General features: G+C 41.0%; 1 protein-coding gene across 3 annotated transcripts in view; it reads right to left on the bottom strand.

Annotated features, from left to right (window-relative positions):
* CDH13 (cadherin 13) overlaps positions 1-17,779 on the bottom strand; it is a 692,714-nt gene that overhangs the window by 51,478 nt on the left and 623,457 nt on the right. For all 3 annotated transcript variants that reach the window (XM_072980590.2, XM_078380491.1, XM_020801938.3), the window contains 2 exons: positions 11,742-11,924; positions 10,468-10,721 (listed from right to left, as the gene is read on the bottom strand). In XM_072980590.2, the coding sequence (XP_072836691.2) occupies positions 10,468-10,721; positions 11,742-11,924 (437 nt within the window). The remainder of the gene's footprint in view (positions 1-10,467; positions 10,722-11,741; positions 11,925-17,779) is intronic.

Here is a 17,779-nt window from a genome sequence, read left to right as displayed (position 1 = left end):
GTTTCACCCATTGCAGTTTGTTTGCTGTTGATCTTGTTCATAACTGTAACTAATGGAGCGTTTTTATTCCCCCCGCCCCCGCAAATGTCTCAGAATGAGTTATTGAGATTCGATGTGCCAGTGAATGAGAAAGGGGTGGACTATCTGGGGAACTCAAAGCTATTCTCCTCTGCCAGTCTCTGCACTTCTACTGCATATCAAAAAAGGAATTTGACCAGACATTTTGCAACACTTCCTTCTTTCCTTCTTTTCTCCATTGGTTCAAAGTAAGTCCTGGAGGTAGAAATTTGCCCCCTGGGACCCTCCAATGTTGATGCCTACTGTAGACCCTCTTTCATACTATTTATTTATTTATTTATTTATTTATTTATTTATTTATTTATTTATTTATTTATTTATTTATTTATTTATTTATTTATTTATTTGATTTATATCCCGCCCATCTGGTCTGGTCGACCACTCTGGGCGGCTTCCAATAAGGTGTATACGAAAACATAAGAATTTTACAAACAGTCCATAACATATACAATAATAAAACAAATAATAAATATGGGGCCCCAAGGCTTCCTCTCACAAGGTCTTTCCTGCCACATCTGATTATCAAAAGAGGTTCTGCTCCAAGTCTTCTTAAGTACTGGAGGCATGACTGGCAGATCTGCCCGAGGGGTCTCCTCGAAGCTATCACAAGGTCTGGTTACCTCCTTCATAGCATTCGGATGCCATTTGGATGAGTCTTTTGTTCCAGTATGCCTATGGCATTGATGGTACTTGAGTCTTTCTTTAGAAAAGGTTATTATCCCTCTAGCCTTCATTAAGTCTGCATTACCTGCTGTTTGACTGCTGCATTTTCCTTTCTTAAAGACTGCATCGCGTTCCCCCCACACACACATTTTTAGCCTCCTTGGGTGTCCCAATGATGGGATGGAACAGTAGGCGATTTTAAAGGGGCGGGGGAATGCTAGCAGTACTTACAGTAGTAGGCAGCTCAGCACAGCTCAACTCTACTGTGAACATTAACAGTTTTGGCAATTTACCGGTCCAAGCTGGGAAGAGATTAGACACAAAATGGAAACTGAATGCAAATTCAGTCCAACCAGTAGATTCTACTGCAAGATCAACTTGGACCCTTTGCTTTTAGGAAAGAAAAGGGTGTTTATTTCTCTCCTTTCTCTTTTATTTCTCTCTTTTCTTTCCATTCTCTCTCTCAAGAGACTTCTGGATTATGTTTTAGGTATTTCATGTATCACACATCAAGTCAAGTTTCTTACACTTGTTATTACATGCTGTGCTGCAATGTTTCTGCTGTTTTTATTTATTTATTTTCTATATTCACTCAGTCTCACCATGACCCTCAAGGTCTACAGAAAATCAAAGGCTGCTGCTTGCGAGTGAAAGTAAAGCAAACAACAACAACAGCAATAAAATGTGGTAAAGACTCTCCAGCTGAAAATCACCTTGCCGGTTAAATTGATGCTGCTGAACTTAATAGGCCACCCACTGGCCCAGCTGACTGTGTGACTGGAGAAGGGATTATGACTACTTAAGCCTTCGTGCCTCCTTTGAGCCCAAAAGACAACTGGATGTGTAACATCAACTGCTACCATAGAATTCTTCCCGGGAGCACCATTTCACAACTTCGCAGTCATATGCAAGTAGTGTAAACAACATATACGGTGTAACAAGCAACATAATCATTTAAAATTAGCTACTTTGGGGGGGAAGGGAAGGACAAAGCAAAGTGAAATTATAAAAGTAATGTAATGCATGAGGATGGCATTTTCTTGTCAAAAGTAACATTTTCTAGTTACTTGTAAAATAACACTTTTAAAAGGACTTTCAGGTGACATTTTTAGCCACTAACTCATTGAGCTATCCCACCAGCTTCCATGGACCGTAGGCCATGACTTTTATAATAGTAGTGATGATCTTAGAACTGAAGTGTTGGAAGGGACCATATGGATCATTGAGTCCAGTCCCTATCAAGAAGGCACAGCCGGGAATCGAACTCCGAACCTTTGGCACCAGCTCTTTTCCTAATGCATCTCTTAGAATTATTACAGGGATATAAGAAGAATGGTGCGAAACCACACAAGACAACAGAAGTACTGTACTTTTAATGCCTTAGGAGGGAGGTAAACATACATTTAAAAAAGAAGAATGACTGTTTACATCGATGTGCCCATTTATGTAAATTTAATTACTTGTTGTGACACCAACCTTCAGTTTGTGTTATCAAGACTGGAGTCCTCATTCTCTCCACACCCAAGCCCCTGATTCACATGTGGATCTGAATTAACAGATTCCCCCTAATGAATACACCTTGCAATATGGGTTTCCGCATACCAGTCAGAAGTCACATTATAGGAACGCAACCGTGCAATCAGCTACTAGCTATAAGCACCAAAGAATTTCACTTTGTGGCTGACTTACGGTGTCTCTAATGCTGAGCAAAGAGCTGAATTTCACTTATACTCAGAAGCTATTTTACAGAAATGGGGCCTCTTATTACAAAGTTAATAGAAAAAGCCACCAGTTGAACTCCATGAGGTATATTTTCCTATTATCGTAATATTACAGAAAGTGACTAGATGAAAAATAGCTTTCAAACATTTCACTAATTTCCTAACTGGCCTCAAATACATTTCTAATGTTATTAGATACTTAAAAGAAGGCTGGGAATACATTATGGGAGGAAAGGTTATTGGGGGGGATCCTTTTTGCCCTTTTTTAATAAAATGGTCCTTGCTAAACAACTGTGGGACTGTATTCTTGAAAAATGTTGCTGGTCTCATTGGCCAATTCCCTGTTGGTGAAGAACTTTGTATGGAATGGTCTATTCTACTCACAGATCCTCTGTTTCTGTCACATGGTCCACTAACCCCCTTTGTGAAAGCAGAAAGCCCCACTTGTACAAAGATAAATATACCAAAGAAATTTCTCTTCCCTCCAAGACCAACATTCACTATGTGACTCTTTTGTTTATTATATAAACAAAGAGGGCAACCACCAACCACCATTACGATGAAACAGACAGGCAATTGATGCAGAAAACTGGTGGGCCAGCCTTGAGAGCTGAGCAAGATCCATACAGATGTCAAATGTGTGATGTTCAACTCTTCTGATGTAGTGAATGAATATTTTTTTTCCTGGGCTCCAGTCATAGGAAGCCAGATTTCCATTGAATATCACAAAAATGTCCTAATTGTTACAGCAGTAAGACAGTAGTAGCAATTACCTTGGGAGGTGGTGAGCGCTCCAACACTGGAGGCATTCATGAGGAAATTAGCCATCTGTCTGATAGACTTTGATTTGGATTCCTGCATTGAGCAGGAGATTGGATTCGGTGGCCTTACAGGCATCTTCCAACTCCATTAATCTGTGATTCTATGACTTTGACTACTCTCCTTCCTGAGAGAGGTTTATTGTAACTGATCTTCCTGGAGCCGATGTTTCCATAGTGATTTGTAGGATTAGCACAGCAATCTCCAGACAAAGTTGTATTTTAATTTTTCCCGACTTTCTTCTTACACCAGCCCCACCAGGAAGCAATAGCAGATTTCTTCCTCTCTAAAAAGGATCTATACTACATTACATGTAATATGGGGCAAATTTTTGCAATATGTGTTAATAAGGGGGAAAGGGAAAGCTCCAAATCAAGAATCTATGCAGTTCTGGAGAGGAGGACAATAGAAGAAGGAGAAGAAGAAGAAAAAGAAGAATATGGCAAGAGGTCCCGTATATGGTGGTGGGGAACACTGTTATTGTGTTTGAGTTTATATGTTTTTATGTATGATTTGTTTTTTGTTATAGTTATAGAAATAAAAAAATATTTTAAAAAGGATCTATACTAGGTTCAGAGATCCATTGCAAAATTACCAAGGGACAGACGGTGAGCCGTCGAGCATCATATATGTCTAAAAGCCCCTTGAATTTCGTTATATGTGTATACTACGTATAGACTTACAATGACAATAAATGTATTAATTTATTTTATTTAGGACACATCCTTAAAGAGAAGGAATGTGACTGCATTGTAAAAGGATGTCCTATTAATTTAGGCCTAGAGAGGTCTTATACGTATTTTTCTCTCTGCACCAGGAAAAGAAGTCTCTTGATTTTACAGTCTAGAGACAACACTTTAAAACTCTGGAAGACATGTTGAAAAGGGCCGAGTGCCTAACTACATAAAAGCAGCTACTCTTGGTTCAAGACTCACTAGACCTTCCTCGTTATTTATATATATAGTGTATTTTCGAAATGAGATTGCTGAGTAATCCAACAGCAAGCTTATTGGCCCATGCCTACAATAAAGAGAGTGCGAAATTAATCCCCACACCGTTATGCTGAGGAATGATAGTTTTTCGGCTCCCATCACGTTTTGACAGAGAGTGCTCAGCTCTGCTTGATGAAGCTGGCAGCAGAGTATGAAATACATTTCGAGAATTAGTTTCATGACTCATAGCTTATGCTTTCTCTGCACACAGAGTGCCAGTGATTGGCAGCATAAATAGGGACAACAGAAGCAAACTATTCCTTGCTCTGTTCCACTGAATTTTGTTTAGTTTTTAAACTGCTTAGGACTTGGGAGGGAAAAAAAAAGAACAGCCCACATACTTCAAACACAACTTCCAACGTCTTGGAAATGGTTCTAGAAAACCTTTATCTCTTTCTATTTTGGAATTACATATGGAAATATTATCTGTTCCCATTTCTCTGCATTGCTTGTCCAGAGCTGAGAAGTAACTAGTTGCAAGTAATACAATTAGTTGCTTTGGGATAACAAACAGTATAACTAGTAGTTGCAAAATTACTTTTAGTTGTAACCAGAAACATCTATGGTATAATACCTAGTTAATTTCAAAAGTTACTTTTATAAAGCATTATAAAGCATTTTTAGTGGTACTTTGGTAGAGATTTTTCTGCCACTCTCTTATTAATCCTAAATTGCAAGAGAAGTATTTGATTTCTCTTTTCTCTTATAAATATTTCCAAGAGGCAATGTCAAATTTGGCCACTAGGGGGTATGTAAGAGTATTTCTCTATATTTTTCTGATCTGTGGGTAATGATAACAATACATTAATCAGGCATAATCCAACAGATTGTTGGTTGGACAGCTCAGTGGTTTAGATATCTGACTTCAGAGCCAGAGGTTGGGGGTTTGATTCCCCACAGTGCCTTCTACAAGTAGAGCCAGCCTGTGTGGCCTTGGGCAAGCTGCACAGTCCCAGGGTGCCCCCTAGAGGAAGGTAATGGTAAACCACTTCTGAGTGCTACCTGGAAACTATGAAAAGGGTCGCCATAAGTCAGAAATGACTTGACAGCACACAGTTATAATTATTATTATCTGCATTTAGATACAGATATGCATATACATAGAGGAATATACCATCCTTCATCCAAATCTATGTAGAAAGAGATATGTGAGTCATTTTAATATGGCTATTTAATCAATTGGACATGCTGAAAAAAACATAATCAAAGCTGATTTCTCTACTGAAAGATCCAGTCACAAAAATTCCTGAGAAGGAAAGTTCCTGTAAGACATTTACATAAATAATTAAAACTCCAGAAGCACAGTAGGTAATAAAAGTATATTGCCACAATAAAATATGAAAGCAGAGAGCATTGCTTTAATTAAAAATTACCACTACAGTGCAGTAAACAACTTATTTATACTTGGTACGAAGTCGAACTACCACAGTCTCTGGACTTGTTGAGCTTGGGATGGAAAGGTATACCTTGAAGGATCTTTCCAGTGAGGCAAGTTATTGAAGCTAGTAGATATGTTTAATTAAGATCTACTGTTAATAATGGATTTCTAGGAACAAAGCTCTTCTTTTAATTTCCCAGGATAAAAAAGTATTATTAAATTTGAGCTTTAAATTCTCATTTTTACACACGCACACACACACAGGTGCCCAGACTTAAGCTTCAAGGGCAACTTCTGATTAGCAAATCAAATGTCATAATTGCTGGCACAAATTTATTAACCATTGGGTTGATTGATGACTGGGTTACACACTGTATGAGGCAAGTATTCTGTAGTCTGATAGAAATCCCACAACACTTGTCCATCCGTTGGCAGATACTCACCCAAACAGCAGAAATGAAATGTATGTGTAAATGGGGATTTAAAAATTATTTTTGAATTTTTTTTTTAAATAAGTGGGAATTACACCTATTAAGAGCACCATCTACAGTTTTTCCTGACATCAGGACATAAAATATTCATACTTATTTTCAAGTATGAGTTTTAATGATGCAGGAATGCAAGCCCTCTAATTATGTATTTCTCACCTTACATTACAATTTGAACACTCAAATCCGCTTTGATTCTCATCTGCATTATTGCTACCGCTGCTTCCCTCAAAGTATTCCACCAAAATTATTGCCATTCCTTTTCATACACCATGAATGCAATGATCAGCAAAAAAAATATTTTCTTGAGTAGAGCAGGTCACACACTTCTCTACCCTTCTTTTGAAAACAGATTTGGAGAAATGGAGGATCTTGGATTCAAACGATCCCCCTTGATCTTGACAACACAGCTCCTTATTTCATTCTGGGGTCCCTTAAGAAGCTAAAGGATAGGCTCAGTAGTGGAAAACATTTCAGCCTCCAGATACCCTCCTAGGTAGCAGAGCCAAAGACGGAGGTTCTGGAAGTCACACACCAGCAACCTCTGGAAATCCACACATTCTCCATTCATGATACTCTTTCTTGGGCCATATGGCCAAGTTCCGTTAGGACAAGAAGGAAAAACTGGCAAGAGAAATGCAACTAGATTGTCCCGTGGGAAGCACTAACTCTGGCCCCCTATAAGATGAAGGAGCCTAAGGGCTGCTTCACAAATAGGAAACAGAAGGATTCAGAGACTCATTGTCCAAAAAAAAGTACACAGGAATCTGCTTTTATGCTGAGCTAGATCAATGGGGCCCTATATTTAGTAAGCCATAAGCTGGCTGGGTAGTTCAGTAGTTTACATGTCTGACTGTGAAGTCAGGGGTTGGGGGGGGGGATTCATTTCCCCTCCTGTGCCTCCTGCGAAGTAGAGCCAGCCTGTGTAGCCTTGGGCAAGCTGCAGAATCCCAGAGCGCCCTCTAGAGGAAGGGAATTCTAAACTACTTTTGAGTACCTTCTACCTGAAAAACCCTGAAAAAGGGTTCTCATAAATCAGAATTGACATGAAGGATTATTATTATTATTATTATTATTATTATTATTATTATTATTATTATTATTATTATTATTATTATTAGTAGTAGTAGTAGTAGTAGTAGTAGTAGTAGTAGTAGTAGTAGTAGTAGTAGTAGTAGTAGTAGTAGTAGTAGTAGTAATGGTGGTGGTGGTGGTGGTGGTGGTAGTGGTGGTGGTGGCGGTGGCGGTGGCGGTGGTAGCAGCAGTAGCAGTATAGTTTCACATTGTCAACTTTGCCCATTAACAATAGCTGCCTAAGGTTTCAAATCCTGGCCCTATCTAGAGAGTCTCATAACCATATAAGTACATTATTTACAGTTAAGTACTTCTGGACTCCTTGGTATTCCTTGGAGTTCTCCCATCCAAGAACTAACCAGGCCTGATGATGCTTAGCTTCTGAAATTAATTGAGACCCAGTGTGTTCAAGGCAGTATGATGTCGAAGAGAGAACTGCTTTCACATAATGCCCAAGAATCCATAAACGGCTCCACTTCAAGGTTAAGCTTTGCACCATTTTTGTTTAACAAAGACATGATTAGGCAAGTTATTAGGGGAAAAGATTTTGAGTCACGTAGAAGAAACTCCTTCCTGCTTTGTTTTGCTGGAGCATCTACAAAGCGCCATGGACCTCCATCTTACAAGAGTTCTTGTCAAGTTTCAACAAAAGGCTGAACCCCCTTACCAGTCAATGTTGTTTTCAAGGACCTCTCTCACTGGGACCATCGGTGTAAAGGCCACACAAGCAAGGACTCCGAGTGCAGAATGGGTGGGTGTCTATGGCTCTAGACTTGGAAAGGCCATTGTCTCCCAAGGCTTGTGTCCCTGTGCCCCATGTCCTCTCAGTCCATTACATGTCATTCACCCTGAGGCCAATCTAGACTGTATAGTGGGATCCCGGTGTCAATGGTATCCACAGCAAAGTTGTCACTCCATTTCCCAGCCATCTCTATTTCCAAATCCTCAGTCTATTTGGAGTGAAAAATATGTAGTTTCCCTCTCCACAGGAGAGTGCAGGAGCACTGGTAAATGAGAATAATCTGATATATTCACCCCCGCTGTGGCCACTTGAGATTCGGAAGGAGAAGCTGCCTTCATATGTCACAAAATGGCATTAAAATTGATTCTCCATTCTTTAAACATGAGACCATGGCAGCATTTAATAGCCCACATTCTTCCTTGGAGATGTGGACTACATGCAGAATATTATTTTGATATTACCAGAGGCATCGTTTAACAGGAGTGATCTGAGGTTGTCCGTTCCCCCAATCTATCCATTCTCCAAATAGGTGATTTATTCAATGTCATGCCTTCCGCTGAAGGACGTTCCTTTCCCAGTAGCCCTGAAAAACTGGGGCATCTAACAGTTATTATATTACTGGGTGCGCGTATTAACCATGAATGTCATCCAGCTTAACAAACAAAAGGGTCTTTACCCATCTTAACACACTTTCCACACCTCATATTGCTCTACAGAAGAAAGTACGAATTTGCAGTCTGCAGAATAAGAAAGGCAAATGGAGGCACAGAGCTCCTCAAACCCAGCCTCCATGTTCATTGCAATGTGTGGAACCCAGGTCGGCATGTACCTACAGAAGCATTTATAATACAGAGTACAGTGGTGCCTTGCATTACGACGAATCCGCTTTAAGACAATCTTAAATAAAAATGATGGTCTAAATGGGGGAATTTTGTTTTGTGATGATCGGTTCCCTGCTTCGGGAACCGATTCTTCATAAAACGATGTTTTTTAAACAGCTGATTGGCGGCTTCAAAATGGTTGCTGGCTTTCAAAATGGCCCCTCGCTGTTTTCTAGGGACCGATTCCTCGCTATACAGGCAGTGAAAATGGCCGCCATATGGAGGATCTTTGCTGGACGGTGAGTTTTTACCCCATTGGAACGCAATGAATGGGTTTCAATGCATTTCAATGGGGTTTTTATTTTTGCTTTACAATGTTTTCGCTTAACGGCAATTTTCCTGGAATGGATTATCGTCGTTAAGTGAGGCGCCACTGTATATGGAATACTGGGATACCGAGTGTGATGTAGTGGGTAGAGTGACAGGCTAGGACTCAGGAGACTTGGTTTTGAATCCCTGCTAAGGAGACTTGGTTTTGAATCCCTGCTAAGCCACAGAAGCTCACTGGGGCAGCAGAACTGATCAAGCCACTCCTTAGATATCTCACTTACCTTGAAAGCTCTATGTAGTTCACTATAAGTCAGTTTCCGACTTGACAGCACAGAATTCTAGGCCACAACATGTATCGCTACTCCCTAATTCTACACCAAATTTTGGAAGACTATTCCGTACTTAGATGTAAGGGGAGTCTCCTGAACAGCTTATGAGGAAGAAATTACACTGGTAAGACTTACAGCACTGGAACAGTCTAAACCAGCCTAAACTTTTTTGGCCATAGGCATAAATACAATAAGAAATTGTATAAGTCACATAAAGAGCCTTATAAGGTGGTGTGGGAAGATGGTGTGTTTCCAGTATGTGGCCCCCTTCAAATGTGTCAGGGCCCACACTGAGAATAGCTAGTCTAAACTTACTCTTTGGGTTCTAATCATTACGCCCCTTTAATGGAAAGTGGCATGTAGAGTTGGCTATATGTTTTCCATTGTGAAATTCTCATCTTATAATATGGCATTCAGGACTTGTGACTACAGAGAGAGACCATTTGAATGGCCTGCCTGGAACTATTTCGGTGCTATAATTTTCAAGGTCAGATCTAGGTATGTGAGTTCTCAATATGTCTCTTCTTATGCCTTCAAAGCACTGGAGGTCATTAACAGATACTGACAATGAGAATCATTAAGATGGAAGGTGGAATACTAAGTTAGTACCAGTTAGCATCCTTAAAATGTTCACTGTCTGGAAAGCGAATTCCTCCAACAGAATGACAAAACCTACAGCCACTGGGAGGCTGCAGACCATGGAGAGAAAGATTTAACTACAGAAAATAACAGCAATAACAGGTTTCCAATATAGACCTCAGTATCTGAAGGCATACAGAATGGTTCTTAAAGGTGTGTGTTGAGCAGGGGAGGGCAGAAATATAAGTCTATTGAAGCACTTACTAAAAATCAAAATTTGGATATCTCAGATGCTTCTGTATTAAATTCTTAGTCAAATCAATGAAAAATAAAACAATAACAGCAACATGTTCTTGAAAGATTCACCGGCTTCAATTCCAGATATGTTTGGGATAGATTAGAAAACATTGGTGGCTGTCATAGTAAAGTGGGATTCAAGAGAATTCTACTCACCTTATAGTCTGATGTTGCAAGGTATCTGGATCAGTGGCATTGACAGTCAACACAACACTTCCAATAGGAATGTTTTCTTGTTTGGTGACAGTCATTGGGTTTGGGTGGAAAACAGGGCCTTCGTTGACATCCAGAACAGTGATCTGAACCGTTGCAGTAGAACTAGTGTCATATGAGATATCTGGAACCAGCGGGTCTTCATTTTCTACCTTGATTAGCAGTGTGTGGAAAGCTGAAATCTCATAGTCCAAAGGCTGGAAGACATGAACACACAGGATTACTTATGTCTACGGGTTTAGATGTTTGCTACGTGTGCAGGCACCTTCTGCACAGGAAGCTCCATTACTGATACTGGTTACTTCCTGGTAGCTCATCCACTAAGTCAAGGAAGCCCAAAGTGAAGACTGTTCCCCATAATTAATGTTAACCTGGAGGAAGGCAGCTTGCAGACTGTGAGGCAAAATGGCTTATGGCCCACCCTTCGTCTCTGCCATTCTGTTCCTTCTCTTTCTCTTGTTAAACCCCAGCCCAACTGCTCCTAGATACCTTCAAGAAGGTGTGTGCTATTGCCAGAAACAAAGAAACAATACACAGAAGCATTTAAGCTTATGTGCCTTGCAAAAGTCATACACTTGCCCCAGAAGGATCTACCTGGGCAGGGCCAGCAGAGAGAGGCATCCGCCCTAGACAGTAGGCTCTAGACGGCAGCACCAGCAAATCCTTTTGATGTTCCCATGACCTTCCCCAAGGCATTTCCCTTTCATACAAGACAGCATTGTGTGTGCCAAACGTCTTTTCCTGTGCCCCCTAAACCAGCTTTCTGCTCTCAGATGTGGAAGAAGAAGCTGCTCCATTGCCAGTGTTGGGGAAAAAAAAGGTTTAGCTACCATTCAGTTTGGCAATTCTATGTGAAACATGGAGGGAGACATATCAGCCAAGTTTGACAGTGGTTCCCAACCTTGGGTCCCCAGACATTCCCGGACTGCAACTCCCAGAAGCCTTCGCCACTTGCTGTGCTGGCAAGGAATTCTGGGAGTTGCAGTCCAGGAACATCTGGAGATCCAAGGTTGAGAACCACTGAAGTATGATATCTTGAAACCTGTTGCATGTTTCATGAGTGATTTGGAAAGCCTCACAGTGCTGCAAGAAAGAGCACTAAACACATAAGGACTCAAAATTCAGGATCTTGCTAAGAGCAGTAAGGGGCATCAGAAGATACTACGTCCACCCTGTGGATGCTCGAGAGACATGATGGCAATCTGCACCCTCCTCACCTTGACAACAGACAACATCCCTTCGTTATTCTCAGGATTGGTATGGATTTCAAAGCTTTGTCCTGGGTTCCCGTTGATGATGGTGTAAACCGCTCTCCAGGCTCCTGTCGCTGGGTCGTCCCGATCTTCAACAGTTAAATTCACGATCACCCCCGTGCTGCCTTCCTTCACAGTGGCTTGGAACTCAAAATTAATATTAAAAAAAAGGCAATAAATGTTACTACCGCCAAACAAATAATGGCTGTTGCCACAACAAATTTATTTAAGGTGCTATTAATTATTCACTGCATCTAAAGGGGGTGGGCAACTGTAATTCTGGAGTGAAACTGTGTTTCTCCTGACCATAAATAATGCATTTGTAGAGCATGAAGTCGTAAGGTATTGTATTACCATTTCACTGCCCCTGTTCTTGAAAGATGGCAGATAAAGGACAACATGATTGAAATAACCTTTCAATCTTCTCCAAGAAGAATTTAAAAAAGGACATATTTTGTTGAGTTCCTGTAATAGAAAGGGATGTGACACGCAATACAGAAAGGTCCTCCTGAATGCAACTATTAGGACAAGAAACACATTTGAAATGTGCCATGCTTTTAAGAACAGGAGGCTCTAGGGTGATCTCTGTATACTTTGGGGCTTGTTTTCCCTTCCACTTGAAACATGGTAAGTCATTGTCCTCTCATGTCCGTGTGGATGATCAGACTCTTTGTACCAAAATAATTGGAGATCATTTTGAAGCTTATCCCCTCCCCTCCCCCACCTGCCAAAGTGACTTTAGATTCCCCTTTCCTTTCCACTGTTAATATTTCATAAGGTTTGGATGAAAGAATTTTAACAGAAATTGCTGTAATTGTGGAGCGGGGGAAATGATCTATTCAACCTTAAGAGTTGTTCAACATTGGACATCCACCTCAGAATGTGGAAACGGAAACACACACACACACACACACACACACACACACACACAAACATATATTTCTAACAATTTTTAAAGTGTATAAGTTGGGGAAAAAAGTTAGATAGAACTTGTGCAAGCAGTCAAACCTCTAGTGGCTGTTAAGATATGATTAGATTGTGCATTAATTGATTTTGCTCGTCTTTAATATCTACGCATCCCTGAAGCACCGTAATGAATTGAGAGGGGGAAAAGGATCAGCCCAGATGTGTATTTAAGCTGTTGCCATCATTTAGAAATAGAACACCTTGGGCCAAAAGCCCCACTTGGTTTAAATTGGGTCAGTGGATTTATACTTGTTCCTGGATCAGCTGAGATACTTTTTTTTTCCCCTGGCAAGTTTAACCTCCTGAAAGGATTTATTCGCTTCTTTGCAAAACAACTTGGCTGGCAACAGAAACCTCCAACATACTGTAAGGGTGTGATCTCAAATGAAATTCAACACAGAGCCATTTAGTGAAATCTGCATTATGGGAATGAGAGCTGAGTAGACCTGCACTAAAGGGTCTACTCAGGGTCTACCCAAATGATATCTGCCCTCAGATGTCCTCATCCCCTCCTATTTAGGTTCCTGCAAAGTGCCTTTATGGCCGTTACAAAATTCAGCTGTCTGATTGCCCTCTGATTTGTATTTGATTGACTACAGTTCATTGGTCCTGCATTAATAGTACTGGCTTGCCGTTTGCTTCTGATTACACTTCCAAGCCATTCATTAATCTCAACAAAGCCCTACATAGTTTTGGGACCAAAACTTTGTGTGAAAAACTGCCTCTTCCCCTAGAAACCTACTTACAGATTAGGATCTGCAACATAAGCCCTGATCTCCCAATGCAGAAGATCATATTGTATTAAATTCCCATTCTTTTAAATTCTAATTTGCTTGAGCTGTAAATTTTATTTTATAGGTTGGTATTTATCGTTCTTTTTTGCAGTTACACAAGCTCCATTTTCTAATGTGTGTTACAATAAGCTAGTATGTTATCTTTCGGTTTTTAAAAATGGGATTCTCACTTTGAGACTAAATGGGTGCAAAAATATGACAAGAGGTTGGTAGGGGTTTTTTTGCACCTTGATTCTGAAACAAACTGTGTCATCTGTTTACTCCAGTGATATCCCGCTGTGAAAGCCGCCCTTGCTTATAAGAGTTTTCGGAATCAATTTAGCATCTGTACAGTCTTTGAGACAGTTAAGTATCTCCCGGCCTCAACCTTAACCCAGGGAGGGTTCTTGCATCACAGAAATCAAAGCTTTTACTATGCACTCTCCCCAGTTCAATGAATCCTATTAACTCTGCAGGATGGCACCACTTGTACTACATTATAGTAATCCAGTGCAGAGTTCACCAAAGGATAAATTACCACTGCCAGATTATCCCCCATCCAGAAACGGCTAGTAAAATGTGTAACATGTTGTTGAGAACACCATTACAGTGCAAGAGTGAAGAAACCTCATTAATTCCTCCTTTCTTGTCAAGACAGACCATCTCAATATGTTGAGCCATCACCAACCCTCATGGCTTCCAGTGTAAGAATTAGACCATCAAGCTTTTTTTTTTGGGGGGGGAGGGGTGTATTTCTCATATTTTGCACAAATTATGGCAACACAAAGATAACCAGAGCCTATGAACATAGATAAAAGGATGATTTATCAAAAACATGTGAATAACCCATCCGATGCTGCTGTGATTGTGACAACACCATATTTTCCAATGTTGTGGGCTCCCTTCCCCCCGTAAAGAAACTCAATTTCACAAATGGGCAATCTCTGAAAGAATGCCCTCCCCTCAAAAATCTGGCCATCTTACAGTTAGGAGAAAATGTTCAATTCCCTCCTTCCAAATGACAACCAAAGGATGACACAAGATTTCCATCTCTACTCTAGGGGTAGAGCTTCACACAAGACCACTTCTTTCTAACCTCTTCTTTCAAGGAGAGTCCAACTTCATGCAAGATTGTTTGAAAATCATTACAAATCTTCCACTGCTATTTTGTACTTTTCAACCTTACCCCTTTCCAACTCTGTTACCAAGAGAATGGTGCATCAAATACAGAGGGGGAAGTTACCTCAACTCAAGTGGCCCTACGCTGAACTTTGCATAGATTCTTCCACACAATTCCCACACGAAAATCTATGAAAACAACCTTCTGCAATTGCGATTTTGGTGAAAGTGAGGGCCAAATATCCAGCCCCGGCCTCACTGGAAACCCATAGAACCCATATAAAGAGTAATAAATAATAAACTAAAACCCAGGCCCTAAAGTTTTCCATGCCCGTTGTAAAGTGTCCAGTTCAATTGAATTTCCTCATAACAATTGATGGTGGCTTCAGACACCACACAAATACAATGCACACACACACAAAAATTGCAGGTACATGGCGTGAGAGGCGTCGCAGAGGTTTTCAAAGTGAATCAGACCCTGACGCCAAGGCAGCTGAAATTAAAGCACCCCGGAGAGCAACAGATGTCATGCAAGAGAAAACAGGGTTTGTATTGATGAGCGCCAAACCCAGTGACTCATTAGGATTCCACACGCTGAGAGCACCAGTGGAGAATAACCAAATTAAAGCTGCAAGTCACTTTGCATTAATCTGGGAATCGTTTTTCGGCTGAAGGTGTTTGGTGCGTCCTGTCACGGTGTTTGTTTTCCCTCGCAGGGCTTGCAAAATGATGAAAAATGACAGGAGCGACAGGAATAGATTCAGCTCCAGAGTGCCAAGCAATGTCAGCCTTGCCATTTTTTGGCTACTCTTGTACTCATTTTTGTACCTAACAAAAAGCAGAACATTTGTTTCAAACCGGATCATCAGATGCATTCTCAAAGCCCTAGAAAGTGGAGTCATACAAAGTCAAGGAATGTCAATTTTGCTGTTACCAACTGGTTTAGCTTATTGGCTTTGAGGGGACTTTAACATAAATTAAATTAGCTTAGTTTAACATCTTGCCCTCAGAGAGGTAAAGAATACATGCCAAGCTTCTTGCTCATGACAAGATGGGCGTATGACAGCTGGCTGAAGGATCATCACATCCTGGAAGAGTCATCTGGTTCTACTATAAGAACAAGACAAGGATAACCTCTTTTTTTTTAAAGCCTCCTTTCCCCCCTCCCCTTTTCTTTTTTGTGGAGGGCTACACAATGTTGGAATGTGGTGGCACTGCAAATTAAACCGCAGAAACCTCTGTGCTGTAAGGTCAGAAGACCAGCCGTCGAAGAGACGAATCCGCACGACGGAGTGAGCCCCCGTCACCTGTCCCAGCTCCTGCCAACCTAGCAGTTCAAAGCATGAACTAGGTACCACCTTAGTGGGAAAGTAAACAGCATTCCGTGTCTAGTCACGCTGGCTACATGACCACGGAGGATTGCGGACACATGCTAACTGTATGGGTTGGAAATGGAGATGAGCACCACCTCCTAGAGTCGGACACGACTGGACTAAATATCAAGGGAAACCTTTACCTTTGCCTTTTTACACAATGTTACATTCCCAATGTGGTGTCATGGATAGAGTGATGGACTAGGACTCCGAAGAACGGGGTTTGAATTCCCACTTGGCCACAGAACCTCACTGAGCGAACAGAACTGGAAAAAAACACTCCTTAAATATCTCACTAGCCATATTAGGGTTGCTATAACTCGGTTCTGACTTGACAGAACATACCCACATACCAAGTTTCTGTGATACTAGATATGCCTGAAGCACACACTCGCCCAGTAAACAGAGAAGGATGGATCAAAACCCCACCTGATGTTCCTGATTTTTAAAATGCAACAAGACAGCAGTTGTTGTAGGTTATAACACAAGTGTGCAGTTGCAAAACTGCAAAAAGTGTCCTCATGTGTTCTAAAAGATCAACATCTGGCAGACAACGGGTGGGGGGGAGAGAAATCACAGTTTCTAGGATTTACATCCCTGATTGACCCCCAAATGTCTACACAGTTGTTTTTGGAAGCAAACCTGTGGCTGTTGCCAATGGCCCAACACCTGGGACCAATTGTGCCACATCCGATCTGCAGCTTAGGCACCACGGAAGGGATGAACGGATTGTCTCCATGCCATGAGTTCCTTCTCCCCCCGCATGCGTTTTCCCACCGACCTTGGTTTGTGCAATTTTTGGAATTGCACAAACCATGTTGGCATTTATTTATTTATATATTTATTTATTTATTCCCCTGAATCTTGTTACTGAAGAAATTGTCCCTAAATGGCAGGAGAACAGTGCCTTGTTCTAATCATAGGGTGGAACAGACTGGTGATTTCATCTCACATCGAGATTTTTTTTTTAACGTGGTGATTTAGTTAATGTACATGACTCAGCCAATCAATACACATGGGACTACATCACACCAAAACAGCAACATTGTATAATCACATAACCACATCTAGATTTGTTTTTACACTTTGTCTTAACCAATGTGCTGCTGAACTTTGATACTTTGTAAGAAAATGCACACATCCTCTGGCTGAGAACCAACAGCGAGACACAAGTAGTGCATGCCCTTTGAACCAATGGAACTTACAGAAGTGTTGACTCACCAAATCTCCAACGATTCAATGGGCTTACTCTAGTCGTGGCTAGCTGGTGTGGTTCAAAAGCTAACATGAAGAGCAAACATGAGGGATCCCACTAAACTGGTCAGTTCCCTGTAAACAGAGGATCTCAGATGGGGTTCCCAAAAATGATCTTTATAACTTCATGATGTGAAGCTGCAAGGACTCATTCTTTCTGTTTCACTGGAATAATTACACTACTGGGGTAATTTAAGGACACCGACCGTATGCTCTTCCCAGCATCTCCCATTCATCAGCCACCCCAGTTCAACATTTCTGTCCGTAAAATAATTGATGGTGTATTAAAACTACCTCTGTCATCTTACCACTGCCCTGCATACTTATTTTTCTACCTTTATTCCTTCTTATCCCACCTCCCAATAGGAATGCTTCCCATCTTATTGTCTTGTTCTGGCTGAAATTCACAGCCTTGCCTGTCAAATTGTGTCCAGGAGTGGACTTGGCTTTCACTAAAGCAGACCTAAGTTTTCCCCCATTCCCCATTTTGCTGTCCTGTTTCCAAGGTGAAAATAAC

This window comes from Pogona vitticeps, chromosome 10, assembly GCF_051106095.1.
Source record: "Pogona vitticeps strain Pit_001003342236 chromosome 10, PviZW2.1, whole genome shotgun sequence".
In the NCBI taxonomy this organism is placed as follows: Eukaryota; Metazoa; Chordata; class Lepidosauria; order Squamata; family Agamidae; genus Pogona; species Pogona vitticeps.
This window is presented reverse-complemented; position numbering and strand designations above follow the sequence as displayed.